We start from the raw sequence: 27,750 nt of genomic DNA on the forward strand, positions 1-27,750 counted from the left end.
AATAGCTCTGTGGACAATCCTGGAATCCCAAACAAATACTTAAACCACTACACCACACTGACCCTCTTATGCTGCAGTAAAGACTTCCAAAGTTTGGTGATGCAAACATAATATTCGTATGTAGTCTGGCATCCCAGGTTGAAGAATAGACATTGTATTCTCCTTATGTTTTACCTCAGACAGCCTGAAGTGCCTGAGTGAAACCAAATGTATAGGTCACAACTTGTCATAATTGCTTTAAATATAGCTGCACCAAACCCCTTACATATTTTTTTCTAGGAAATTTAATCAGTATGGATTTCTCTCAAGAAATCTACTGTACTTTCTAATTTGACTTGGGCCATACAAACTCTGTAATGCTGAAGTTCATTCCCCCTCTCTTCATTCCCAAGTTTACTCCACGTTTTTGTATTCTTTATATGTTATAGTTCCCTTTAATATTTTCGCTATCCAGATGTTGACACATGATTGTACTTCCTCCTCTCCCCATCCAAAACGTGTAAATTCAAATTATGTTGCATTGTTTCTGGTGGCAATCAGAAAATCATGTAAGTAAGGAGAAAGCAGTAGCCAGCAATCCAAATATAATGCCCCATTGAAAGCCTAGAAGTGCAAAGGAATCTTTCTTTGGGCAAGGACTGTCACAGAATTACAATGAAAGTCTGAATTCCTGGAAGGAGCTTGGAGCAGGACGAAAATAACCAGTAAATTTCCCGCTTCAATTTCTGATCTCACTACCTCTCTAGGTTTATTAGCTGCAAATTTGTGGTGTTCTGTGGAAGAATTTATGGATATATATTCATTCATTCTTGGCTTCATAGACAGAACCACTAATAGCCTCTAAGAGGCAGAAAATTGAGCTGAGGCTATCCATTTTCCTCTTCCTCTCTCTCTCTCTCTTTTACTCTGGCCCCTCTCAAGTTATTAATAGTTCCAGGCTGTGTGTCACTGGTTCAGACAAATCACTTTGGCAGCCCAATCTGGCAATCATCATTTTGCTACTGTCAATTTACTTTTACTCCTAAATAAACATTGATTGAAGCATTCTAAATATGGGTCCACAGAAGCTCTTCAGAACAATAACAAGTTCATTTGGCTTGTTGCTTTTCCAGGAGAATTTTAAAGTTTCCTATTTTAAAAGCTGTACTAGGTGCAAAACCTGACCTGGCAGCTCTAAATGTGGTTAAGCGAGTAAGTGTTTTATGGTCATGCCTCTCACACCCATTCCCCACTAACTTTGGCAGGACGACTGGCTCCAGAAACCCCATTAACATGGATAATAATAGCTTCTTTTCATTTGCCATTTACTCTTCTTTGGAGTTGTCTGGGCTGTAAAGGGACAAGGGAGCCTCGCTGTCATTTACTAATTTTCCTTTGGCTGGTGTTTGATTCATAGCTTTACATGATCATTTTCTTCCTTGAGCTGTTAAGTGGAGCAGCGTGTGTATGTGTATGCGCCATCCAACAAAGAACATACTTCAAAAAGAAAAAAGGTCTTAATGCAAGCCAGAAATGTCAGTTACTTGACATAACTAATATTGCTGGTACACCCCAGTGGTAGTATTCATAAAATTTGTTTCCAAATGGCACATTAGAAATGTTACTGTTGCACAGAGGAAGAACTGCACTTTCTCAACAATGTAGAAATTGTAGCTGGAGAAAATACACCAATAGTCATTGCATCAAAATAACAAAAATATCTCCTACATAGAGCATAACTGAGATGATGATGTAGCCAACCCCATAGATTAAGGGTGGAAGACTGATGGTCTTCCAGATGTTGTCGAACTACAAATGCCAGCATCTATCACTATCAGCATGCTAGGCTTGATGAGCATCATTATTCCAAAGGACCACAACTATCATTACTGCTGAATGCTTTATGACAAAGATAACAACAATGCAAGTCGTGTTCTTCCAAAATTGCAACTCAGCTCACGTTGGATTGTTCTTCAGTATTCAGTCCACGCATCAACTAAAATTGAAACTACAGTTGTTTGTCTAAACAGAAGTCCCCTTCTTAAGATATTATCTGCTCAGGGGTAACTACATACATATAAGTCTAGGCCAGGGATATTTCAAATGTGCTTCTGGGGTCATATATGAGCCCCAACACCACAGTATCCTTCTGGGCCACCTTGCTGAGATGGAACTTGGAGACAGTGTTTTATGTTGGCTCCATTCCTTCTGGGCATAAAACAGTATCTCCAAAACCCATTTCAGTAAAGTGGCTCAGAAAAATAGCATGGTCTTGTTGCTATTGGTTTTGGAAGTATGAGTGTCAGAGAGAACCCCATGGTCAGAAGATCAATCCTTAATCCCAGTTGCCAACACCTGATCATAGCATACTTTTGTAACACCAATATGTCCAAAACTTCATTTGAACGAGGTCTTACCAGTAGTAACCTCTATTTTTATGGGATATTTTAAAAATAGAGTGCAAAGTGTTAAAGTTAAGTCAGTGTATGGATTCCTCACTGATGATTTAAGTAGAAAAACAGTCCTCATGTAGCAGAAATAGTGGAAGATTTTTTAGATTTATGAGAACTGGTATTGAACATATATGATCATTAGTACCTCCCCGCTCCCTGAAATAAAGCACAGGCTTAACCTAGCAGAACTGGAAGAATTGTTCTGAAAGCATTTCAAAATCCTAAACATAGCAAAGATTATTACAAAAAAAAGATAACAGGCAACATCATAAATTACAGGTGGGAGTTAGCAGGCTTGGGTTCCTTTATAGCAGTGGGTCCCAACTTTTTTTTTTTTGACCAGGGACCACTCTCCAACATTAGTACCAAAAGGGCTATGAAACAGTTTTTGGTCAACTTTAGATTTGGTTTGGTTATTTGGGGTGCTGATTCAGAAAATTGCATTGGATAGACCACATCAGCTCTAGTTTCTGATACAAAACATATGCCACCCAGTAGTCGCCATCTGCTCGCCCACAGCAAACCATATTTAATAAGTCTCGGCACTATAAGAGGGTTTTGCGAGAGCAGTTGCTCTCATTGCAACGGTGTAGAAACGGTAAGGCCACAGACCATATTTTAGTTCTTACAGACCATTGGTGGTCCACAGACCATAGTTTGGGAACCACTGCTTTATAGTAAGTGAAAGTGAATCTGCACATAGAGTAGTGCTCTCTTTTTCATTTTATTTCTTAATATACATTGAATTTGTTTTTCTCTACAATTGGATTCTTGACCAAACCCGGCTTCTTTTTCTCAATTAACCAAATTACCTCTATATGTTTGTGCCACTGTTCTTATTTCTTATTTTAAATGCATATCTGTGGGTGCCATCTGTGTCTGGACATTAATTGAGCATTGATACTTATATTTTTGTCCTTCATAAGATGTGGTTATGGGACTTTTCTAAGGTGTCCCATCCTTAAATTTCAATGATTCCTTAAACAGCTCCTTGGTGTTTTGCATTGTACTGCACTGATGTTCCTAAGAACACACTCAAAGAAAAGTCTTTTGTGCTTCTCTACATGTTTATGTCTGCCAAAACTTGTGCCCCTCCAGCAAAGGCATTCTCAGATCAGGTCCAAGATAGTTCTGCTATCCAGCAGGATATGCTGGAAAATGTAATGCATCTTTCTTTGCCAAGCAGAGACCACAACTTTAGTCAGATAGACTTTAAACTTTGTGAAGAATGCCAGTGCTTATTGTGGAGGAAGGGTTCCTGCATGTTCTTGCATGGTGCTTGATATGCAAACAGAAATTTAAAGAAAACCCTTGAAATAGTACTTGGAAGAGGAACTGAAAGACCGAATGAGTGACTTACATTTGCTAATTATACTGCTATCAGTTGGCACTTTGTTTTTACTAATAATTCTAACATGGCTCATATCAAGTCATGGAAAACTCTTTCTATTCATGGGAGAAGCTGTTTTGAGGATGGGAATGGGTACCCAATCTTTCATAAAACCCCACTTTCATATAAATTCAATTGTTTTTGGATTTTTTTATGTAGCAAGTTTGCCAACAGCATTTGCAATATAATGTCTATATTCCTTTTAGATGCCATCTTCTGACTGCTCTCCCATTCCTGTAGATTTGTCTGTCCTCTTCCACACTTCCTTTCCTTAGTCAATTGCCTCTTCTGCTCCTTCACAAATAACTTCTCCCTTTACTCATTACTTTCCATATTCTAGTGGGCCACTGTTTCTTCTGCTCTTCCTTGGACCCTCCTATTCCCCGTGGACTGTTGCTTCAGTAGACCTTTGCCTGCTTCTTTTCCTTTTCCCTCCCTCCCTCTCTCTTTCTTTCTTTTTCTCCTTCCTTCCTTCTTTCTTTCTTTCTTTGAGCTTACCCTTCGTTCCATACCTCCTTTGAACTATTTTCTCATTCCCTTTTAAGTTTATCAATCACCAACTCCCCCAATTGCTCTGGAGATATCAATGACAGCTGCAGAATCACTTCTTTCTCTTCAGAACTGCTCTGAGTCAATAATTTAGAATGAGGATGAATAACACATGGCCCTCCAAGTGGTCTTTAGTGCTCTTTTCTGGAAGCTCCTAAAAGGCATGGAATAAGTAGACACAGGGGCTACAATAACCAGCAAACATCAGCAAAACTGAAGAACCCATGCTTCTTTAGACCAAGTGAAATCAAAAACACTCCAAAATCCAGAATTATCCATACAGGTGGCTGCGGTAGTGACACATTCAATTTTTTATGGTTCAGTGTACATAAACTTTGCTTCACGCACAAAAATGTTCCATAAAATTACCATCAGGATATGTGTATAAGGTTTATATGAAGCATAAATGAAATTTGTGTTTAGTCTCGGGTCAAACCTCCAAGATACATACAAATACAAGTATTCCAAAATTCAAAAAACTTTGAAACCCCAAATCCTTCTGGTTCCTAGCATTTCAGATAAGGGATACTCAACCTATAATGAAAAAACAAAATTAAGACAGTGTTCTGTAAACATCAGAATAAGATACCAATGAGTGTATGAGACCGCTTCTTGTTGTTTTGCCATAAGTTGCAAAACCCTTTGGATTTGCAGCTCATGTTTTGTTGCCCAATGTAAAAAATGTCCCCCAACCCCATGGATTCATTGCATCCCCTCGGTTGCCCTTTCCTGTCCTGGAGAATAATACTTTCGGTCAGACTTTCTATTTCTTTTCTTTAAACACTGTTCATTGTTTAACTTGCCCCCCAAAGAAATATTTCAATCTGATAGTAAATTTTCCATATGTTCTTTAAATTAAACAGTACACTGACAAAAATATAAAAAAGTATCTTTTCCATTCCTTGTTATCTAATGATGATGAATTTAAGAGGAAGATGTAACCTATTGTCACCTGCACAAATAATTTTGTAATAGTGACAATTGAAATTATTATTGTGTGTTACAGAAGATCATTGCCTAAAAATGTCTAGAAAATATCTCTGGCCACATTCTGAGATAGAGTTAAGTGAGCTTACTCTTACAGAACTCAAAGCATGTTTAATGCAGTGATGGATGGTGCTTCTGGAGTCTGCATGCATGTTACAGCATTTTATACAGCAAGTTCACTTGAGCACTTCTAGACACTGATTGGTTCCATGACATTTTTACACTTGCTAATAAGAGGCATGTCTAGCCCTGTCTTCAATGGATAAGGGCAGAGGAGACTTACAGGGTAATTATGAGGCAGTGGTTGGAGGAGAGTATGACAAACTAGGCGTTACTTGGTAATTAGACTGCAAATCCCATTTAATTCCATGGTTATTCATGATGATTTCTGTTCTTTAAACCACAATCCTATTCATGTGGTAATTACTTTGGGATCCATTAAGTACAATTACAAAGTGATCCTTGGGAGCTAGTAATTTTTTCTAGTGTTCTAAGATGCTCACCAATTAAAATTCACCAGACTACCATGTACATGGAAAAAGTGATATGCCCATTAAGCCTGGAGCAAATTATACTGACCTATTCTAATGATGGGCGGCACATAATCTACACCGCATGTGGCTTCCCCTGTGTTTGCAGCCTTAGATGGGACCCCATGAAAGAGGAATGCAGAGTATTTGGCCCTACAATGTTGCTGGACCACAGCTGCCACATGTATCCAGCATGACCACACTTAAAGGTTCAGAGACAATTGGACAATATTTAGAGGACCACATTTTCCTATCCCCTGCTTTGGAAGTTGCAGAAAAGTCTGCAGTGCTGTCCTTATTCACAGTCTTTTTAATATATGTTAAGTACATTTTCCTTCAACCCAGTGATTCTGGCCATGAAAGCCTTCGACAACAAATTCCCAATAGATCGATGCCTTGGAAATTGTTCCACAGCTCAGAGATTCTTGCTCAATGGGTATCTTTAGAATATGCTAGCGGCCTGTTTTACCATTCTCACAGTTTTGGTTCAGCTTGATATATCCAAACATATAGCCTTTGAAAAAAGAAAGGACCCTAGAAGTTTTTAACATAAGGGAAGCAAACATCAACACTCCAAAGAACACAGCATTATAGCCAAGATTCTGCAACATGTGTAGTTCCATTGCCTCTTCCCTATACATACAACCTCCCTGTTTACACCTGGGATACAGGAATGTCAAGGAGCAGCCAGCCAGCCAGTGAGAGAAAGGTGGGTCATATGCAGCGCTGGATTTACCATTGTGCTTAGATGTGCTTAAGCAGAGGGCCCTGTTGACCAGGGACACCCATCTTCCTGCAATATATGTATATTACTATGGATTTTGCTTGTATGGTGCAGTCCTAAATTTGAAGATATTCTGTTTCAGAGTAATTCCAGATATAATGAAAAAAAGCATACTTATTCATAAACAAATGCATGGTCTAATGGAGGAGGAAGAGGGAAGCAGAAAATGGCTACAATTACAGTGATGTAGGAAGAGAACTGATGTGGATGAAGCCTAACAACCAGACAAACAGTTAACTGAGTATAGTCTCACAAAGGTTGCTAACTTGCAACAAGTCCATACATTATAATCCTAACGAGTGGGACGGACGTGGATTTCAATCCCCTTCCATCTTTTTTGACATAATGCATTCAACTACTGAAAGCAAATGGAGCCATGTTTTGCAGGACGTGCCTGCTTGTTTCTGCCGTTAGCATTGTCTCACATTCCTATATACAGGCTTCCCTCTCCTTTTGATGCCTCACTATCTGATGACTCGCTCTTCAACACTTGCAAATTACAGAATTTTGATTAACTTGATTAAGGATCTGCTCTTGTGTCAATTCCTTTTTGCCTACGAAGCTCACTTCGGACTGCTTGCATGCATGTGCTTACCTACAGAATATAAAAAAGAATATAAAAAAGAGATGCTTAGGAATCCAAGACAAGAAAAATCACTGGTCTGCTGAAGGGTCCTTGGCATCAGTCCTGATAAGTTTTCTAAAAGAGCAGAATCCTCCTTGAATCACTTTTGAATGTGCATAAGTTCTTTTAACTTTACCAGGCATTCAAAAGTACTATATATAGTGTGTTATTTACATTTTTCAGTAACCAAGCAAACATAACCTGGATTCCACTTTTTGACCAAGTCCACTCTCTGACAGTGCTCTGGCCCTTAATCCATCAGAGAAGTGAGGGGTCATTATATTATTTATCCTGGCAACAGCTGTTACATAGCTTAAAGTTAGAGCATACTGCTTAACTATTCCTGTTGCTATTTCTTTATTGTACAGAGATAGGCAACTGTGCTTCTCCAGAGGTTCAACTTCTGATTCCAACCAGCATAGCTGATTGTGAGGAACTGTAGGAATTTTTTAAATTATAGGTCCAAATTGTGTGGAAGGGTCATAGTTATCCATCCCTGGATGGAAAAGCAATGCGTCCTATAAAGAAAAATTGATTTTATTCAAAAGATGCTTAAGAGCTTCCTCTTCATTTTGTTTTTCTGTTGTAGATGTGTTTAAAAGGTTAATGGTGAGTGTAGAACTAGATTGTGGAATGTCAGATCATCCTGGAAAGAATATAAAAAAGAGATGCTTAGGAATCCAAGACAAGAAAAATCACTGGTCTGCTGAAGGGTCCTTGGCATCAGTCCTGATAAGTTTTCTAAAATGGAAATTATAATAGCATTCCTTTGAGACTGTGCTTCCACACATTGGTGACCAGATCTCTAGTGTTTAATAAGCAATTTTCCAGACCTTTGCAATGTGGCATGCATAGCTTTCACAATGTTTCTAATGACAGCTTTGCCTTTCTTTCTCTCCCAGGGACTTGAACTATAATGAGCTGGTGGAATTTCCAATAGCCATTAGGACACTCGGACGACTTCAAGAGCTGTAAGGCATATTTCATGTACATTCTGTAGAAATAATGCTGAAATGGATGATCTGGTCCCGGCTTTAATGTGGAGAGGCATCACATTCCAGGCCTGAATGTGCATTCCTTTTTCACCCTTTCTCTCATAAATTCAGCTTGCTCCTCTCTAGCATGGCAACAAATGCCTCACAGACATGATGTGGCTTCCCAAGAGATGGGTATACATTATGTTTAACAGTTTTCCCAACCTTTAGAGTATGTTCAGATGGTCTTAATTTAGGAATGGCATAGGCTGTTTCATTGCCTCCAGTTCCTGCACATTCCAACCACCCATCCAGCAGTTCCTCGGTAGCTTGGTCTTCACCAAACATGAATGCTTTTATCAAACAAGGGCTTCACAGTTCATATTGTTGGCTTCCTATGAGTTCAAGGAATGTCTCCTGAACTTGCTTACATATATTCCAGTAATAATTCCTGTTTGGGATTTTGGGTCAGACAAATGCTGTTGTACCATTTGGTTAAAATGCTGGCTTTGTTAAATGATAGAGGTCTCAGTCACATATAGAATCATAGAATTATAGAGTTGGAAGAGACCTCGTGAGCCATGCAGTCCCACCCCCTTGCACTCATATATTCTACAGTGTTGTTGTTAGGCTAAGATAAATTTTGGCTCCAAAGATAATTTGTGAATGATAAATAAAATACAAAGTTGTACTTTCTAGATGGTTATGCATTGCATAATAGACATGTGTTTGTATGGAGCAGGATGAGTGGTCACACACAGAGAAACAGAAGTCTGTGCATTTGCCATATGTGAAAATTTAAAGTGGGGGTGTCATATTTCTATTATTATTATTATTATTATTATTATTATTATTATTATTATTATTATTTGCTGGTGAAAGTTAAGCCAATGTTACTTGCATGTTCTATCTCTTAACCTTTCTGGTGTCTCCTTCTTTAACAGAGGCTTTCATAACAACAACATCAAGGCTATTCCAGAGAAAGCATTCGATGGAAATCCTCTACTTCAGATTATGTAAGAAATACTATATACACAACTAGTATATACAATTCCATTCCTAATCTCGAAACTACTCTCTTCATAAGGGAAGGGGTCACAGAGTTGTGTAGAACTTAGTTACTGTCTATTTGTGCTGGATGAAGAGAATGAGTCTCCTTGTCAAGAGAAAAAGTAAGGTATATAATAATAATAATAATAATAATAATAATAATAATAATAATAATAATGTGCAATAGACCTACTTATAGTGTGCTACACTCCCTTTAATTCCTTCCCAGTGATCTCCCCCAATACTAATATGGTTTGGAATGGTCTAAGTTTACCTTCTTTTCAATAGGACTTTGACACGAGCTGAAATCCACTCACTTCCCAAGGGAATGTGCCAAGAGTTACCCAGCCTTCGTATTCTGTAAGTTATACATGCATCTTTCTCTCTTTTGTTAAAGATTGTGAGTGTCAGCAGGACAGCAATCATAGGTCTATGGGCATACATTATGGAGTTTGGGGTTGGATTAGGGTTATACTTATCCCAGTATCAGGACATTTTGGGGTGTGTTTACTATGCAAAAGTGGGGGAGAAAAAAACAGGGGTAGACAGGAAAAATCATCCAAAATTTAAATCAAAGTTAGCTTATAGTAGAAGGTGAAGGAAAAAGCCAAAGTACAAAATCATGGGCATCTACAAACTAACTAATTACATACTTGAAATATTTGAAAGTGATAAAATGGCACTATACGTACTTACTAAAGATACAGAAATGTATTTTCCACCAGTCTTCATGTGACCAATAGTTATGTATATCAGTCCTAATGTTGCGAAACATGACATGCAAATTACTTGTATCTTTGACTTTTTGATAAATGCAATGAAGACAGAAATGGGGGGTTTGAAAACAGGAAGGATTGAGTAATCCAAGAATAATACCATGAGCTGAGCACAGAAATTAATGAAAGGACTGGTGCCAAGCATCAGGTGGATACAATGCAGATATTAACCTGGCTTTGCTTTTCTGCCTCTCCACCTGTATTGCCTGAGGTCACCCACTCCTTTCCTCTGTAGTAGATATTTTCCAAAAGGGTCTTCAAGAAAGCTTGCTTTGTTTGAATCTTTGTTGTTTTCTTCTGCAGTGAGCTCTCACACAATCAAATTGAGGAGCTGCCCAGTTTCCACTACTGCCAGAGGCTGGAAGAAATGTGAGTAACAGCAAATTGTGGTGGCATTCCCAGTCTGTTATGCAATCAGTAGGAACTGACAAACAATGGAGAGGTTGATTATGGTGCACAGACACCTAACCAGGACTTTCCCAAGGGTTTAATGTGGCCAACAGTGAATTTTCTACTCGACAGTCTCATGAGTCATTCTGGAAGGTCTTCTGATGCAGCAGTTAGTATATAGGGGCAGAACTTGGGAGGTCCAGCTCATTGAGCCATGGAATTCATTGAGTGACCTTGTGTTATTCATGTGCAACCTGCCTGACAATGTTTCTATGCAGCTGAAAGGGGTGTGGTGGGCCATGTACACTTCCATGAGCCCACTGGCAGAAAGGTAGGATCTAACTGCAATTAATAAGTAAGTAATGAATGCTGGGACTGATTATATATATGGTGAAATCAGGTTAAAAAGACTGGCCAAAAAGACACAAGTGTTAAGGAGACATTGAATCTCTGTTTTCCCAGTATTTGCTTTCCCTTCCCCCTCACTCGGGCATTCCCATGGGTAGCAGCACCAGGTGGTGACATTAAGCCCTCCAGGCTCCATAGCAGGAGCAGATGCTGAGGAGGCCTGGGAACGGCTGGTATAAAGAAACCTTGATACTTGTAAACCCCATAACAAGCAAGCTTTTGATTGAATGGGGCACTGTCCCAGGCCTGAGGCTGCATCTGGGGAAAGGGGTGGGTGGGTTGTTTTGTTTCTTGATCCACTTTCCTCTTGAAATTTGAACTCCTTTGCAACTTTAATGGAAGTAACCTTAATGGCAGGAGTGCTTTCTTCTGTTGCCAGTGAAGATGGAGAACTCTATGAAGCAAGTTTCCCTCTCTCATTGCAGCCTCTCTGTCTTTGCAGTGGCCTTCAGCACAACTGCATCCATGAAATTGGAGCAGACACCTTTGGGCAGCTCACAGCCTTGCGCTCCATGTAAGTACTGCTTGCGGTGAATTCTTGTAATGAAAAAGGATCAGGAGACTATGAGCAATATAATGTAGGCTGCTCTAAGCATGGTTACAGGCCCAGCCATACAAAGATCCCTTCAGAGCAAATAGACCGTACTAGTTCATGGAACACATAACAGCCTCTTCTTATTATGATGTCTCCTCCTCTCTCCACCAGCCCAAAACGAGAAGAAAATGGAGTTCAACATGTCGGGCACAACTCCAGGCCCGCAAAAGTACCAGATGCAAATAAAATATGATATGGACACATACTTTATAGATCTATAGTACCCATATTATATACCTCACACAGAGGGAAAAGGAAAGCTTGTGGCCTTCCTCAGAGTTAGAAATATATCAGGAACAGACACTGATTTGCACTGCAGAATATTTCAGCCTTTGAGACTGAAAGGCAAATCATAAATATTCAAATAAGCAATCAAAGGAATAAAGGTTCCCCACTCAACTGCATTTCCTCAAAGGCTAGTCTTCCAAACCTTGGAGCTTAATGACCTGCACTTCCTACGTAGCCTTCTTCCCCTGCAGGTTAAATAATATATTTTCCACGATAATAGTCCTTCTTACCACCCTCTATGGCTTGTTCATTAGTTATTTATAAAAAAAAAAGGAGGAATGGTCATTGTAAAACTGGTCAATTAGTATTTCTAAAGCTCACATCTTTGAGGTTTTATGAAAACAGTATTTATACTTTGCCATATTAACTATATAAACAACCTCTTCCTCTTTCTTTCTTTCTTGTTTGCTTACTTGATTTGTATCTCACTTTCTTCCCACATCTGGGCAATTCAGAACATGATGAAAACAGATCCAACTTTAAAAGCAGCTAGTTTCACAATATTAAAATATAGTGAAAGAATTTTATATATTAGAGTTAAATTTTAAAGTACAACTTAAAATCGCACGAGTAATAGAAACTAGGGGGAGGGGGTTCTGTTGCAAACCTGTATGTTTCACAACAGACCACAACCATTCCATGTAGCAGCTTTATAATACACAAATTAAATATATACACATTAAATAAAAAATAAAATGCACACAGAATTTGAGATGTAAGTTGCTTTGTTGTTGAGAATAGATTTGCAGATACCAGTGAGCATCACAGGAATGCCTGAGATTATAGCAGTCTCATTTGTTGTTTATTCGTTCAGTCACTTCCGACTCTGTGATCTCAGATCCAGCCCACACCAGATCTCCCTGTTGGCCATCACCTCCCCCAGCTTCTTCAGGGTCAAGCCGGTCACTTCAAGGATACCATCCATCCATCTTGCCCTTGGTCAGCCCCTCTTCCTTTTTCCTTCCATTTGCCCCAGCATAATTGTCTTCTCTAAGCTTTCCTGTCTTCTCATGATGTGGCCAAAGTACTTCATCTTCGCCTCTAGTATCCTTCCCTCCAATGAGCAGTCGGGCTTTATTTCCTGAAGTATGGACTGGTTGGATCTTCTCGCGGTCCAAGGTACTCTCAGAACTTTCCTCCATCACCACTGTTCAAAAGCATCTATCTTCCTTCACTCAGCTTTCCCTATGGTCCAGCTCTCACATCCTTGGGTTACTACGGGGAATACCATTGCTTTAACTATGTGGATCTTGGTTGCCAGTGTGATGTCTCTACTCTTCACTATTTTGTCGAGATTGGTCATTGCTCTCCTCCAAAGAAGTAAGCATCTTCTGATTTCCTGGCTGCAGTCTGCGTCTTCAGTAATCTTTGCACCTAGAAATACAAAGTCTGTCACTGCCTCCACGTTTTCTCCCTCTATTTGCCAGTTATCAATCAGTCTTGTTGCCATAATCTTGGGGTTTTTTATGTTTAACCCAGCTTTTGCACTTTCTTCTTTCACCTTGATTAGAAGGCTCCTCAGTTCCTTCTTGCTTTCGGCCATCAGAGTGGTATCATCTGTATATCTTGTTAATGTTTCTTCCAGCATATTGTCGAAGGCTTTCTTGGCTGGAATCACTAGGTTCTTGTGGGTTTTTTTCGGGCTATAGAGCCATGTTCTAGAGAAATGCCTCTAGAACATGGCTCTATAGCCCGAAAAAACCCACAAGAACCTAGTTTCTTCCAGCAATTTTAACCCCAGCAGTCTAGTGAATATGGACAAAAGTGTAAAAGACCCTAATTGTGTGTTAGGTTTTGCCCTGTAAATACTGCTGGCAGAAAACATCTACCAGGCATCAGGATGAATTTAAAAAACGAATAGAAGCAATCCAGATATATTCATGGGTTAACAATGTACTCCGAAAAACAAAGGTGTTTGCCATTTATCATAAGAAAAATCTTCCTATATTTTGAAAGCTTCTGAGAATAAGGAAAAAACACTATTTGTAACATTATCACTTATATTCCTTAGCATGCTTTTTTCATCATTATTGATACTCTTCCCTTTGCAGTGATCTGAGTTGGAACTGCATCCAGCACATCCATTTTGAAGCTTTTGTGACCTTACATGCTCTTATCAAACTGTAAGTTGGACCAATGATGCATAATAGTATACTTCATTATGTGAGATCCCTATTTTGGCATGTCATGGGACATAATGCTAGTGTGTAGAACTCCATTGTACAGCAGTTATGCAGTTATGCATGTTGGTCCCCCAATGGCCCAATGGGTTAAACCCTTGTGCCGGCAGGACTGCTGACCAGTAGTTCAGCAGTTTGAATCTGGGGGAGAGCAGTTTGAGCTCCCTCTGTCAGCTCCAGCTCCCCATGTGGGGACATGAGAGAGGCCTCCTACAAGAATGGTAAAGCATCAAACATCTGGGTGTCCTCTGGATGACATCCTTGCAGACAACCAATTCTCTCACATTAGAAGTGACTTGCAATTTATCAAGTCATTCCTGACACAGAAAAAAAACCCCATAGTAATAGTCAAACCATTTGTTTTAGATGAACTGCAGAGATAAGGTGGGCTGTACTAGCATATTCAGCTGCTCTATATGTGAGATTACCCTCTATCTGTTATATCCTCACAACTATCGATGGCTGAGAAAGGGTAACTGGCCTGTGATCAATAAGCTTCAAACTAATAAGCTTCAAAGCTAAGCAGAGATTTTTGAATCTATGTCTCCTTGTTCTTATAGTGGAACACACCTTCTTACAGAAGGAAGTCATTTGTAATCAATTAGCTCCCTAGTCTAAGCTTTTCCTGGGGATAGTAATTGTTGCAACTAGATATTTTCATTCGTTTTAACATTATCTAAACAGCCCATCCAAGGTATTCTCAGAGAACCTTATGAAAATAAAATATAATTAAAATTGTACTTAAGTCCTGTTTAAAACACTAAATGCAGAACCCTAAATTGTCCAGAATAAAGTCTTGTAACAAATTCAGTTCATGGTATCCTCACAGCTTCCCACAGTCAAGTTTTCCATTTTTATGCCCATAGAGATTTGACTGACAATCAGTTGGTGACACTGCCGTTGGCTGGTTTGAGTGGACTGACACACCTCAAGCTCAAAGGCAACCCTGCATTGTTGGAACCCTTCAGCAAAGAAAGCCTTCCCAAGATAAGGTGAGCATTGTTTCAGATTTCTAGCTCCACAAAGTGCTCTCTGTGTCTCTCTGGCTGGACTTTTATTTATTTGCTTTAATCTGCCTTCTGCTGTCTGTTTACCAAACAATTCCATGTAATTCTGTTAAGCCAGAGGTTGAGCAAGCGTGTCTTCCTGCTCCCACCTTGAATCCATTACTGCCTTGAGAAATTGATGAGCCACTGAATGTCTTGTCGCCGGCATCCTCCAAACTCACACACAAGGCAGAGGCCCTGAAAGCAGGGGACTCACGCCTGAGGCTCAGCAGAGCGGAAAACCTTTGCAAAAGCCAACCTCAGCTAATGACATCCAGCCTTCCTACAGTAAATGCTGTTTGTGTGGCCATGTCTTGTCTGCTGTGGATTAATGAGCTGCTGGGAGCGTTGAGAGTAAACAGCTAAGACAATATACCATAAGGCCCAGAACATAGTGGTAGAAGCACCAGCAATGTCTAGCATTTATGTAAGTGAAGAGTCCTTAGACACCACCACACTATCCAATTCAGTGTTTTTGCTCAGCTATTGATTATTCCAGGGATTCTGGGTGCTCAGCCTAGTAAGGCAATATTGGTATTTTGTTTCCATCCAATGCTGGCTGCTCATTAAACCGAACCATGGAAATGTGGGCTTTACTTCTTACTCACAAATATATACTGTGCTTAGGAAGATTGAATAGCTATGCGGAACAGGGATTGTGAGCATTTTCAATTTTCCTGAAGGCTATATGAAAAGCTCAGTGTGCAAAAAGGAAAATCTGTCCAACTATTAAACACTTAGTATTTTGCATTTCTCCAGCCTTCCACATCCCCTTGTTGCTTCTCGGTTTCAATACGAAGGCTACCTTTTGTTGCAATATGAATTTCTGCATGCATATGTGTTGAAAGAGAGTCAGATAACTGGTAGCCATTTATTCTCCTTTGCAGGGTCCTGGAGGTGCCCTATGCCTACCAGTGCTGTGCCTATGGAGCATGTGGCAACTTCTTCAAAGGCTCCAGTCAGTGGGATTTGGAAGATATGAGTCCTGAGGATGAGGATGGCTCCAAGAGAACCTTGGGACTATTTCCAGGCCATGCTGATAGTCACTGTAAGATCAGTTTTGTGTCTTGGCCACTTCTGAATTTGTTAAAGGATAAATTATTATTATTATTATTATTATTATTATTATTATTATTATTATTATTTTACTGACACAAAAACACAGTATGACACAGCAAACAAGATATATTTGCTGCATTTCGTATCACAAAATCACAAGTCGAACACTTCCCAAGCGTCTAGGACTGTGTGATATATTTTTGAATGATGTACACAGATCCAAGTAAGGTGGCCTTTTGCAGTTGACAGATTGTGATTTTGTCAATGTTTATTGTTTCCAAATGCCGGCTGAGATCTTTTGGCATGGCTCCCAGTGGTAATAGGCATAAACCTGTACTGGTTATGTCAGAGCCTATAATAATAATAATAATAATAATAAATTATTAATATTATTATTATTACCCTGCTTTATCTCCCCTGAAGGGGATTAAATATAATTCTATTCTATTTGTCATCGATCCACTCCTTTGGGCTCCATGCAAATCTCCCATTTGCCAAAATATATGATTCTGTGTTTTTCTTTTCCATTTCTGGCAGAATAGCTTGACCGTTGGTTTGTTTCATCAAGTACAAGGTCTGCCCAAGTGCTGCTTGTGGTCTCTTGGCATCCAGTTTGTTAGTCTTCATGTCCATAGTTTTCTTTTGTTCATGCTATATGCCCTGCCCATCTTCTTTTCGCCTCATAAATCTCAATGACCACGTCGCGTACCCTGGTTCTTTGATGCAGCTCTTTCTTGCTGACCTTATCTCTTATTATCATGCCACACAATCTTCTTTCAATCGCTCTCTGAGTCACTGCCAGCTTTTCCTCCTCTAACTTTGTTGTTGCCCATGTTTCAGATGCTTATAACATTGCAGGTAGAACTATAGTGTTGAAGATATCTCCTCTGACCTTCATTGGCAGCTTAGCATGTTAGAACTGTCCGGTTTCTATTAAAAGGCGGCTTGGGTGAATTTTAATAGAAACCAGACAGTTCTAACATGCTAAGCTGCAAATGAAGGTCAGAGGAGATATCTTCAACACTATAGAACTGTCCGGTTTCTATTAAAATTCACCCAAGCCGCCTTTTGTCATTTTGTCCATTCTCCAATTGCCATTTTTTTTAACTGTACTTGTTGTCCAATATATACATGTTCTGTCACTTCCTCAATTTCATCTCTATTTATAACACTGCAGCCCTGGTCATGAGACTAATTTTTCATCCATTTTGTTTTCTTCATCCTACTGATTTTAAGAGTTGAGCTAGTTGGAGATCATGTTGTAACTCTTCTGGATTTTTGGCGAAAAGAACACAATTGTCTGCAAAGTGGAGATGAAAAAGTTGTTCGCCATCAACTGAAATCCCGCCTTTAAATTAAATCCCAACTGAAATCCCTTTTTGGAAGAGGCTAAAGTTGCCACAAACAGTTTTGCCAATATTGTGTCTCCCTGGCGCACTCCTATGTTTATTCTGATGTGACACATTTCTGACACTTCTGTGAGAGCTGTTCAGCAGTGGAACTCTCTGCCCCAGAGTGTGGTAGAGACTCCTTCTTTGTAGGCTTTTTAAACAGAGGCTGGATGGCCATCTGTTGGGGGTCCTTTGAATGTGATTTTCCTGCTTCTTGGCAGGGGGTTGGACTGGATGGCCCACGAGGCCTCTTCCAACTAAATGATTCTATGACAACAGTTTTATATCCATTGATGCACCCTGTATTGATGCTTTTTTGATGTTCATATTCGCTGAATTTACACCAGCTTGGTGCAGAGCATTAAGGACAGCATTGCTCTCAATGGAGTCAAGGGCCTTTTGGTAATCAATGAAAGCAAGACAAACCAGAACTCGATATTCTTTTTTCCCAGTAGCTGTTTGAGTGCGTGGATATGAGTGTGGAGAAGCCGTGTCTGAAGCCCACTTGTTCCCTATTGATTTCCATATCTTGAGGTATTTCTTGTAGCAGGATCCTTGTAAAAAATTTATATAGTTGAAAGAGGAGTGTAATAGGGTGACAGTTGTTAAATTTTTCTGTTTCTCCTTGTCTAATCTTTAAGTAAGATAGCACTTTGTAAGTATTGCGTAAAAAGTTCTGCGATCGCCATTTGAAAGTTATAACTTCCCGCCTTTAGGTGTTCTGTTCTTATCCTATCCTTTCCTGAGCATTTATCTGGCATCATTTTACTTATGGCCTCATATACCTCACTTAATAATACTGTTAGGGATTTTTTTGGTTTCAAAATGTGGTTTAACTACCTGCATTTTGTTGTTATAGAAGTCTTAACATATCTGTCTCATTTCCAATCTATTTGTAACGTGTATTGTTTTCATTTTTTTAGTGCAATTGGTAATTTTTTCTTCATTTGAAACTGCTTTTCCTTTTTAAAAAGACTTTTATTGTTCTCTGTAGCCTCTCTTCGTCGCATAATCTTATATTCATCATAGTCCACCTGTAGCCTCTTTCGAATTTCGTTACAAAGTTGTTTGTACTCCTCCCCTTTTGCTGTGTCATCTGCTATTTGTTGAGCTCTGATTGCCATTGTTTTATCCCTTGTCAAATTCTTCTAATCTTCACTGGAGGAATAGATTCACTTGAAATATCAATCTTTTTTTTAACTTTCCCACAAACATTTCATAATCTTCATTGATATTAAATATATAAAGTATTAAAAATTTCCCAAATAAAAACCATTAAAACAAATTCACTTAGAAGCCACAGCACCCCCTGAATTGATCTTAAAAACCTTTATCTTTAAAAGCCTGCCTGAATACGAAGATTTTAGCCTGCAACTGGAAGGATAGCAGGGAGGGGGCCATTCTGGTTTCTCTGGACAGGGAGTTCCGGAGTTGAGGGGCAGCCACTGAAAAGGCCCGCTCTCACGTTCCCAACTTAAGTGCAGTCACCCACATTGTGCATTTTATTATTATTCTATTCATTGCAAATAGTCTGAACCATTGACTACATCTGGTACACTGCAAGGAACTGAAGAGGAAGGCTGAGTTTATATTGGGAAAGATTCTGCATAGTGGAGATCAAAGTAGAACAGCTTAATCTATTCCTGCTCCCAGGCGTAAACTTTTCAGTGGGGGGGGGGGGGGGGGCGGTGTTACTGTGCAACTGGAAGTCACATGTGAAAAACATTGGTAGAACTGATTCCCAAGCCACAGCTTGGATTGTTTGTTTGCTGCATGACATGCCTGTATAAACACATGGCCCACACACAGTCAAGATCAAGATACTAAAGTTGAAATGAAAAATACATTTGACACAGAATAATGAAGGTAGGATTGTTATCCTTCAGAGACAATTTTCTGGCCTATGTTATAATGCCCTGGCATGTGAAGCCATAGTCTCTTAGAAGAGGAATGATACCTTCCTGCATTTTATAAGGCATGTCTCTAAGCTGTACAATCTGCAGTCAAGAGTTGCAATGTAGTTGATGCTTTCTAGTATTAAATTGGCTCTTTATTTAATCATGAGCTTTTTGTTCCTTAAAAGGTAAAACAAACAAACAAAACCTTTGCATTTTGGGAGGGGTGCATTATGGGGTTAAATGATTTTTACATGTGAGAATCCTGATTCCTCTAATTCCTTATAATTTTATTTTTTTCTTTAGAATTTTCTTTGCCATTGATGGTAGATTTTCCAATGGGCAGTATCCTAGAGCTTCTTCCAAGTTCATGCTGTCTTCACTTTGAAATAAACAGCTCTTATAGCGAGCTATCTTGTAAGGTGTTTATTATTTGGGACATTCTGGCATAGGTGCCAATATCTATTCTTCTAGCAAAGATGAGACACGCTGACATCGTTTCTGCTCTGCTGCATGAGAGTTGACAATGTTGTCCTCTTTCATAGTCCAACTGCATCAGTATGTATGAAATGGCAGGTTGGTTTGTTACCCACAATCTGTCTTCTTTGGTGGGCAGGCATCCTCTTGCCCATGATGGCATGCATTCATTTGCTCACATTTCTTCCTGGAAAAGCTTTGCATCAGTCAGAGTCAGAGAACAGAGAGGATTCATGTAGCCTGAGGGAACAGGTTCAACATAGCTTTTATGCTGTGCCATTGGGCCTTGCCCTGCATCCAGCAGTACACAAAATCGGCTTATTTTTTTCACTTGCAAGTTCAATTGAAGCTCTGTGTAGTTACCTTTGTACAACCAGGCTGTTTTGATGGCAGGATGTTTGTGGGAAAAGAATATGCACCTTTTTGCTAAGACAGCCCAAATCATGTTCTCGACACCTCCAGTAAAATAAACAGCCAAGACTCAACTGTCTAGACTACTGGGCAAGAAGTAATTCTCTTCCAGATGCCAACATGTTCCTCGCCTAGGTTGGAGCTACCTGGGCTCCCTGCAGTGGGAAGGGATTAGTGATGGGCAATATTGCTCATAGGCATTCATCATTTTTATTTTTTACACAAAAATTCTTTGGGGAAATATTCAGTATGAATTCTGTACTGTATGAAAGCTCTGTTTAAGGTGAAAAGCAACTACTGTCGAGAGGAATCCTTAATTGTAGTGTTGTCAAAATTTTGCTTAACAAAGGCTCTGTATCTCACTAAGCAGTACATCTCTAGGGCCATCTTTCCCTTTGCTTCATTCTGTGGGGAGAAATTCCATAGATGTGGCGTTTCTTATCCGTGCGTTGTAAGGAGCTTCAGCCAGAGGGGGCACTGGAACCTAAACATCAAGGTGTTTTTCCAGCTCTCTTCCCAATAGGATTGAGGCTCCTCTTTTGAATTTCTGGCAAGTAGCCAAAAAGGCGATCTTTCATCTGGCTTTTGGTTCCTGACATTTGTTCTGGCCATTTAAAATGCTTTAGAATAATTTTAAGAAGTGTTTCTGGTCTGATTTCAAATGTTTCTCATTTGTTTTTAATGTTTGTTATCCATTGGCAATCCTGTGAGGCTGAAAGGATACATAGATGCTTTAAGCAAACAAGCAAATACGCCCACCTCCGATGTGTTACTAACAAGCTGATTTGTGTCATAAACATATAAAGCATTGGACAGAAGCATTGAAACAATTGGTTCATATCAATTTGCAACAATATAGCTATGTTCCCTCTGAAAGTATAAACTCACAGATTTAATCTGTGGAAAATATCCACGAATGTTTTCCAGATATTTTATGGATTTCAAAATTATAACAGATGCCTCCCACAAAATGAGAAGAATGGGTTTGGGTTTTGTTGGAGACTGACACTGTAAGAGAACTTTAGAATGAATTTTTGTAGCATAACTACAAATCAAGTGAGTTGTGCCAGTGGTGAATGTTGTACAAGGTAGCTTTCCCATGCCACTCATTCCTTTGTGGATATTAAGACTTCTGATTTGAAAGTTTTATTTCTGGGGCTTCTTGCTCTAATCTCAAGATACAGAAATGTAAAAAGCATTGCAAAGATTTGTTGTTCACAATTTCAGCAGCTGTGATTTTAAGAAAATAAGAGACTGATCACAATACAAAGATGAGCATTAACATAACTGTGATGTCTTTCTTTCTGTTTTGTTATTTAGATGACTTGGATGTAGATGACTTCCAGTTAGAACTTGATGATTCAAAGCTATACCCTAACATCCAGTGTACTCCCAGCCCTGGTAAGAAAGATTTTTAAAATACAGATATCATTGGGGAAAACTTTTAATTCATTAGGAGTAATGACTATAATATATATGTGGTCCATAAAAAATATGGAAGTCAAAAACTACCCGGAAAATACTAGTTTTGTGATGCTCGATGTTGAATACCTTTGAGATATTGGTGAATGTTTAGAGCAGTGCAGGATTTTAGAAGGCAGGCTTGTGTGTGTCCCATTTAGTATTCTGAACTTCCTCAAACATAGACTCAAATAAACCCCATCTTTTGAATGCTAATTCCAAAGCTCCTTGTTGAACCTCTTGAACTGTAAGTCTAAGATAGCTGCATCATTATTATGCTTACTTATGCAGTAAGCCACCTTACTTTTAGGCATGTATCCATAGGTTAATTCAGGCTCTGCTTAAGAATTCAGTAAATTTAAATATAAAATGAGGCAAAAGTTCATGATTAATTTTTGATTTGAAGCTTTGCAAGGTATGGTATCCCCTGCTTTGTTGCAGCATCTTTATTATCCAATTTTGTAATATTGCTGCTTCCTTCCTTTTTAGGTCCTTTCAAGCCTTGTGATCACCTGTTTGAGAGCTGGGTCATCCGCCTGGGCGTCTGGCTAATCACATTGGTCTCCATGCTGTGCAATGGGCTGGTCATGGTGGTTGTCTTTGCCTCGCCTGGCTATCTCTCTCCTATCAAGTTTGTTATCGGCACCATTGCCGGTTCTAACATACTGACAGGCCTGTATTGTGCTATTCTGGCCTTTGTGGATGCATTCACCTTTGGTCATTTTGCAAAATATGGAGCCAGGTGGGAGACAGGTATAGGGTGCCAGGTGACTGGATTCTTGTCAGTCTTTGCATCAGAGGCTTCCATTCTCCTCCTAACATTGGCCACTGTGCAATGCAGTCTCTCAGTGTCATGCATGCAGACATATGGGAAAGTACCATCCTTTGGCAGTGTCAAAGCAGGTGCCCTAAGTTGTCTGGCACTTTCTTTGGTTGCAGCAGTGCTGCCTTTCTTCTCTGTTGGGGAATACGGGGCATCTCCACTCTGCCTACCTTACCCACTCCCTGATGGGAAGCCTTCCATGTTGGGTTTTATGGTGACTTTGGTGCTGATAAACACCCTCTGCTTCCTCATTATCACTGGGACATACATTCGCCTCTATTGCAACCTATTGAAAGGCGAGTTTGATTCTGTATGGGATTGTGCTATGATCAAGCATGTTGCTTGGCTCATTTTCACCAACTGTCTTCTCTACTGTCCCGTGGCCTTCCTGACATTCTCTTCTATGCTCAGCCTCTTCCTCATCACACCTGAAGTAATCAAGTCTGTGTTGTTGGTGGTGCTCCCTCTGCCCGCCTGCCTAAACCCCTTGCTCTACCTGCTCTTTAACCCCCATTTCAGAGATGACCTGCGGTTACTGAAGCGAAAGGGGAAGGCTCAGGAGAGCTGTGCTCAGTCCTATGTGTCTGAGGACACAGAGAAGAGCACATATGACTCTACTCAGACCCTTGTTGCTTTCTCTGACATGGATCATATCTTTGAGGGATCAGACATCTTCAAAGTACCTTCAAGTTGCTCATCAGTCTTAGATGCCTACAACTTCCCTTCAGTGACTCTCATCCCTTGCCAACAAAAGGCACGTGTGAAAGGATATGACAATGGCTTCTCTACCCACCTGTCCTACCTTGCTGAAGATGAGCTGCTAATTGCATCAGAAAGTAGGGACACAACAGCAAGGAGTAACCTTCGGATTGCTTTGTTCCCCACATCATCTACACCAGCCTTCACTTCTCACTTATAAACTATCTTTCAGCTTTCCGGACACAATGTACATTCCTTCAGTGAAAAACCTATGCAAAGATGCCATGCTGTAGCCACCATGAGCTCTTCTGGGGGAAAGGGCAACCCAGTTTATTGCTTCTTCTGGAAAGAAGGCTTGATTGAATGCAAGGTGCGGTTTGCTCCATGTATTGCTTGCTGGAGCATTATCTCCTCCTATCCTGAAGCACTGCACTGCAGAGTATTTCTCAGTACAGGAAAAACTAGGGAAGAGTTCAAATCCTCAAAGTATGTTAACAAGAAGACAGGCTATTACATAGCAAAGCAAGCCAGTTGCAAAACCAGAAGCTGCTGCACTACCTAACCAACCGTGTCTTGGTTTCCTGAGATATTTCTGACCCCTGATAAATTGTATGAGACCAACTGCTAATTGTAATGAAGTGTTGAACTGAAGAATCATATCCTAAGACAGCGAAAGAGTAGGTATAATTCTGGATGATGTTATGACTGATATAACGTAATGTAATGAGATACACAATCACTTCTGCTTTTACAAAATATCTGAAAACTTACAAAAGAGGAGTGGCCTTCAATTTGGAAAACTGCAGTTTTCATAGAGCCTAGATTTTTCAAAGAATGTCTGCAGATGTCTAAAATAACTCCCAAGAAATTAATGCATTCCAAAACGTCTTTTATTAAAGCATTGCTGCCTGTGAGTCAAAGTGTAGTGGATAATCCAAAATTAGAAGAGTTTTGCAGCCCACCCCTCTAAGAACCAGACCACGAGCTTAGCTCACTGCTTAGGATAGATTGCATCTTTTTGGCTGTAGTTCCACCAGAGCCCATGAGTATAAAGTGAGCTGAAAAACAATTTAAGGAAGTCAGTTCTAAGCTAAGGACCTTTACCCAGACTATTGAAGAACAAACAGTATAGAAATACTTCTTATGCCTTGTAGCATTCTCAATTTTTAAACCTGCCAGTGTTACAAGGAAGAAAGCTACTAAACATAGCCATGTACTCAAGAAAAGGCAAGACACAGAATTAGTATTCATAGGACAGATTCCCACCATGAAATATCCTTAGCCAGTACTGTAAATCTAACACAGTACAACTACACATAAAGCCAACTGATACATATACTGTGTTCCAATTGCACAGTGATAGAAATAATGTAAGCATCAGTATTGACATAGTTCAAGTCTAAAAACAAAAACAGTATATTTTGGCTTATGAAATTAAGCTTTTAACCATCAACTTTTCAACTTTTTTTGCAAATTAAGGGTACAAATTACAAAGGGGAATTTACGCCTTTTGCCTTCCCGTCTAAAGGAAATTTCTGTTTTATGGCTACCCTAAGGCTAAATCATCATGAGGTTTTCTTGGCAGGGTTTGTACAGACATTGTCTTCCCGTGAGGCTGAGAGTGATTGCTCAAGGTCACTCAACAGATTTCCATGACAGAGTGGGAGTTTGTATCCTGAACTCCTAGAATACTAGTCTGACATGTAAACTACTGTACCACGATGGTTTACAATGACATAGGGCAAATCAGGAGGCTGGGTCTCACTCTTAACATCATTGTGAGGTTAAGGCATACAAGCAAATTTATCTTATAATTTTGATGGGATTCATTTCCAAAATGAACTAATTGGAGAAAATACCGTACACTTTTAAGAGCAGGTTAATAAAAAACCTCCAAATTATTTTTACATTCTGTTTATTTATTTATTTACAGTATTTATATTCCACCCTTCTCATCCCACAGGGGATTCAGGGCGGATTACAATGCACATATACATGGCAAACATTCAATGCCATAGACACACAACATATATAGACAGACACTCAGAGGCTATTTAACTTTCCAGCTTCTGGCCACCAGGGGAGCTGTTGCTTCCTCATTCTTTGCATACTTCCTGGAGATTTTTTATGGCCAAGTAAATCTGTTCTTTGCTGATGTCTAGCTATCAGCATTAGTAACTTGTCCAGTGTTGTATGAGGACATTCTTATCAATTGAGTCCCCACCACCACCACATTTTAATCCCTTAAGAGCTTTTAGCTCTTATTAGAGTTGGGAGAGAAACCTTAAGACTGAAACCCAAAAAAGTGAGAAATGCTGCAAAAACAGTTCAGATGCATTTTGCGGCTATCCCATAAGATTAATTTGGCATGTCTGGTAATTCTGGTTACTGTGGAGTTCTGGTTAGACAGAACATCAGATCTCTTAATCCCCAGTTGCTACCTAGGCTTATGGCTTCATACAGACACAGTAAAAACTGTCTTATATGTAATAGGATGACTCATTATGCCTTCCCCAAAAGAAGAAAGGTACAGCTAGCATAATAGGAAGCACTTGAATTCCAGAGGGTCTCACATTAAGTTATAAATTAGGAAATAATTGAATTGCTGACATAAGCTATTAATCAGTGCAGCTGTCAGCCACATTTCCAGGTAGTAATTAGCCCAGTGAAAAACTTTCTTCCTTCAATAATGAAGCAGGCAAAGAACAGCTTGTGTACCAAATTCAGAAATCAAATCCAACAGGATTGCTATGTTTGAACATTAAATGCCTTACACAGCTGCCCTTTACTGCCCCAATAAATTTACCAGAAAGGATAAAGATCAAAGCAAGCTACCTGCTCATCCAGAACCATATAACATGCTTACTCAGAAGAATGTCACACTGAATGCAGTGAGATTTATTCCCAAGTACACTAATTGTATTTAATATTGTTGCCTTGGGGATTTGGTTTGCCAAGTGCTGAGCATGCTACCATACACAAAATAGTAAATAATACCACTGGCTGTGTGGACTTCATCCTACCTGATATTCCTAACCTATATGAAGCCTGATTGATTATCTGAAGGTCAGGAGGGGCAAGGGACTATTCTAGAAAATGTGGAGACAATTTCGCTTTTCCTGTGGGTGAGAGGGGGTATTAAGGGCTGTTTCAGATCCGGCACAGTTCCTATCATGAAAATTAACCAACCATTTAGAAACCAACTTTGGAACAGAAGAGCATGCTAACAGAAACAGCTTGCATCAAATCCGGGTGAGAGAAAATAAAATTATTTTATTTTAGAAATTTGCTTCAAATGTTTACATTTTGGAAATTATGAAATAAAGTTTATAAAGCTATTTCAACATTCTACTAGATAGTTGCCTGAAACAAGTTATGGCCTTTCATAACTGTTGCATGGTCCTTACAGATATTACAACAGGGAAGCTTCCAGGACCCTAAAGCAGTGGTTCTCAACCTGTGGATCCCCAGGTGTTTTGGCCTACAACTCCCAGAAATCCCAGCCAGTTTACCAGCTGTTTGGATTTCTGGGAGCTGAAGGCCAAAACATCTGATTGAGAACCACAGATTGAGAACCACTGCCTCAAAGCTTTGTAAATATCAAGCATTCTTCAGTCACCCATTATTAGTCTCTAAACATGGTTTTAAGCAAGAGTGGAGAAGGTTTAGCCCTCAGCTGGCTAGACACTGGTGGTAGGTGTCTATTTCGCCATGTTCTTTGTTGTATTATGGGAGCTTATTTCAAACAGGAAGCTGACATCTGAAAAAATGACTATCCTGGGCCTAGATTGTACAGTCATAGAAAAAATATGGCAAAACTGTTACCATGTGCCCCAAAAGGAAAGATGTATCAATATATGAGGAACTGAATAGGAAGGCAGGAAGGAGAACCAGAGGAAAGACAGAGCATTAAGGGGGCAGATACTAAGAGACTGAGCTGGAGGAAGAGTGGGGTTTTCTTATATAACTTCTGCTTGACTTACCGAAAACTAGTGCTACAGGAAACATGGTGTTGTTATATTTGTCATTGTTAGATTGAGTCAGGTCATCCAATACAAATCCTGAATTCCTACAATTCTTACCATTGATCATACTGTGTCCATTGCCATATCAAGATCCCGTCCTATGTTGAAGCTAAGAAAAATATCTGATATACCTTTACACACCATGTATATGTTATTGTCTGTATATACATGTCATATATGCAATATCCAGCATGCGTGTGTTTGTATATTATGTGTATATTTATACAGAGAGAGAGATATAGCCACTTTCCCTCTCTTATTGGTTCTTGTTTTTATTTTCTTTTTTTGTATATTGCTTTGTAAATCGTTCCCTATAGAAGACTATAGAAAATTAAAAACTGTAATTTTTAAACAACTAATTTGTACTGTTCTAGTGACTGAAGTCAGGATGCCACAAGAATGCGGGCTGGACATTATTATTTGATAATTACATCAGATATGTTGTTAGTGTATCAACACACTCTTCTAGATGTAACATCATAACTAGAGCATCCACATTACCTCA

General features: G+C 39.5%; 1 protein-coding gene across 1 annotated transcript in view; it reads left to right on the top strand.

Moving 5' to 3' along the window:
• The window catches only part of LGR6 (leucine rich repeat containing G protein-coupled receptor 6), a 159,737-nt gene extending 132,175 nt beyond the window's left edge, over positions 1-27,562 (top strand). The window contains exons 7-16 of the mRNA XM_060772489.2: positions 8,200-8,268; positions 9,216-9,287; positions 9,610-9,681; positions 10,401-10,466; positions 11,338-11,409; positions 13,830-13,901; positions 14,825-14,950; positions 15,892-16,052; positions 21,558-21,638; positions 22,188-27,562. Coding sequence (XP_060628472.2) covers positions 8,200-8,268; positions 9,216-9,287; positions 9,610-9,681; positions 10,401-10,466; positions 11,338-11,409; positions 13,830-13,901; positions 14,825-14,950; positions 15,892-16,052; positions 21,558-21,638; positions 22,188-23,440 — 2,044 coding nt within the window. The 3' untranslated portion in view covers positions 23,441-27,562. The remainder of the gene's footprint in view (positions 1-8,199; positions 8,269-9,215; positions 9,288-9,609; positions 9,682-10,400; positions 10,467-11,337; positions 11,410-13,829; positions 13,902-14,824; positions 14,951-15,891; positions 16,053-21,557; positions 21,639-22,187) is intronic.
• The last annotated feature ends 188 nt before the right edge of the window (positions 27,563-27,750 follow it).

This window comes from Anolis sagrei, chromosome 4 (genome assembly GCF_037176765.1).
Source record: "Anolis sagrei isolate rAnoSag1 chromosome 4, rAnoSag1.mat, whole genome shotgun sequence".
NCBI classification, from domain to species: domain Eukaryota; kingdom Metazoa; phylum Chordata; class Lepidosauria; order Squamata; family Dactyloidae; genus Anolis; species Anolis sagrei.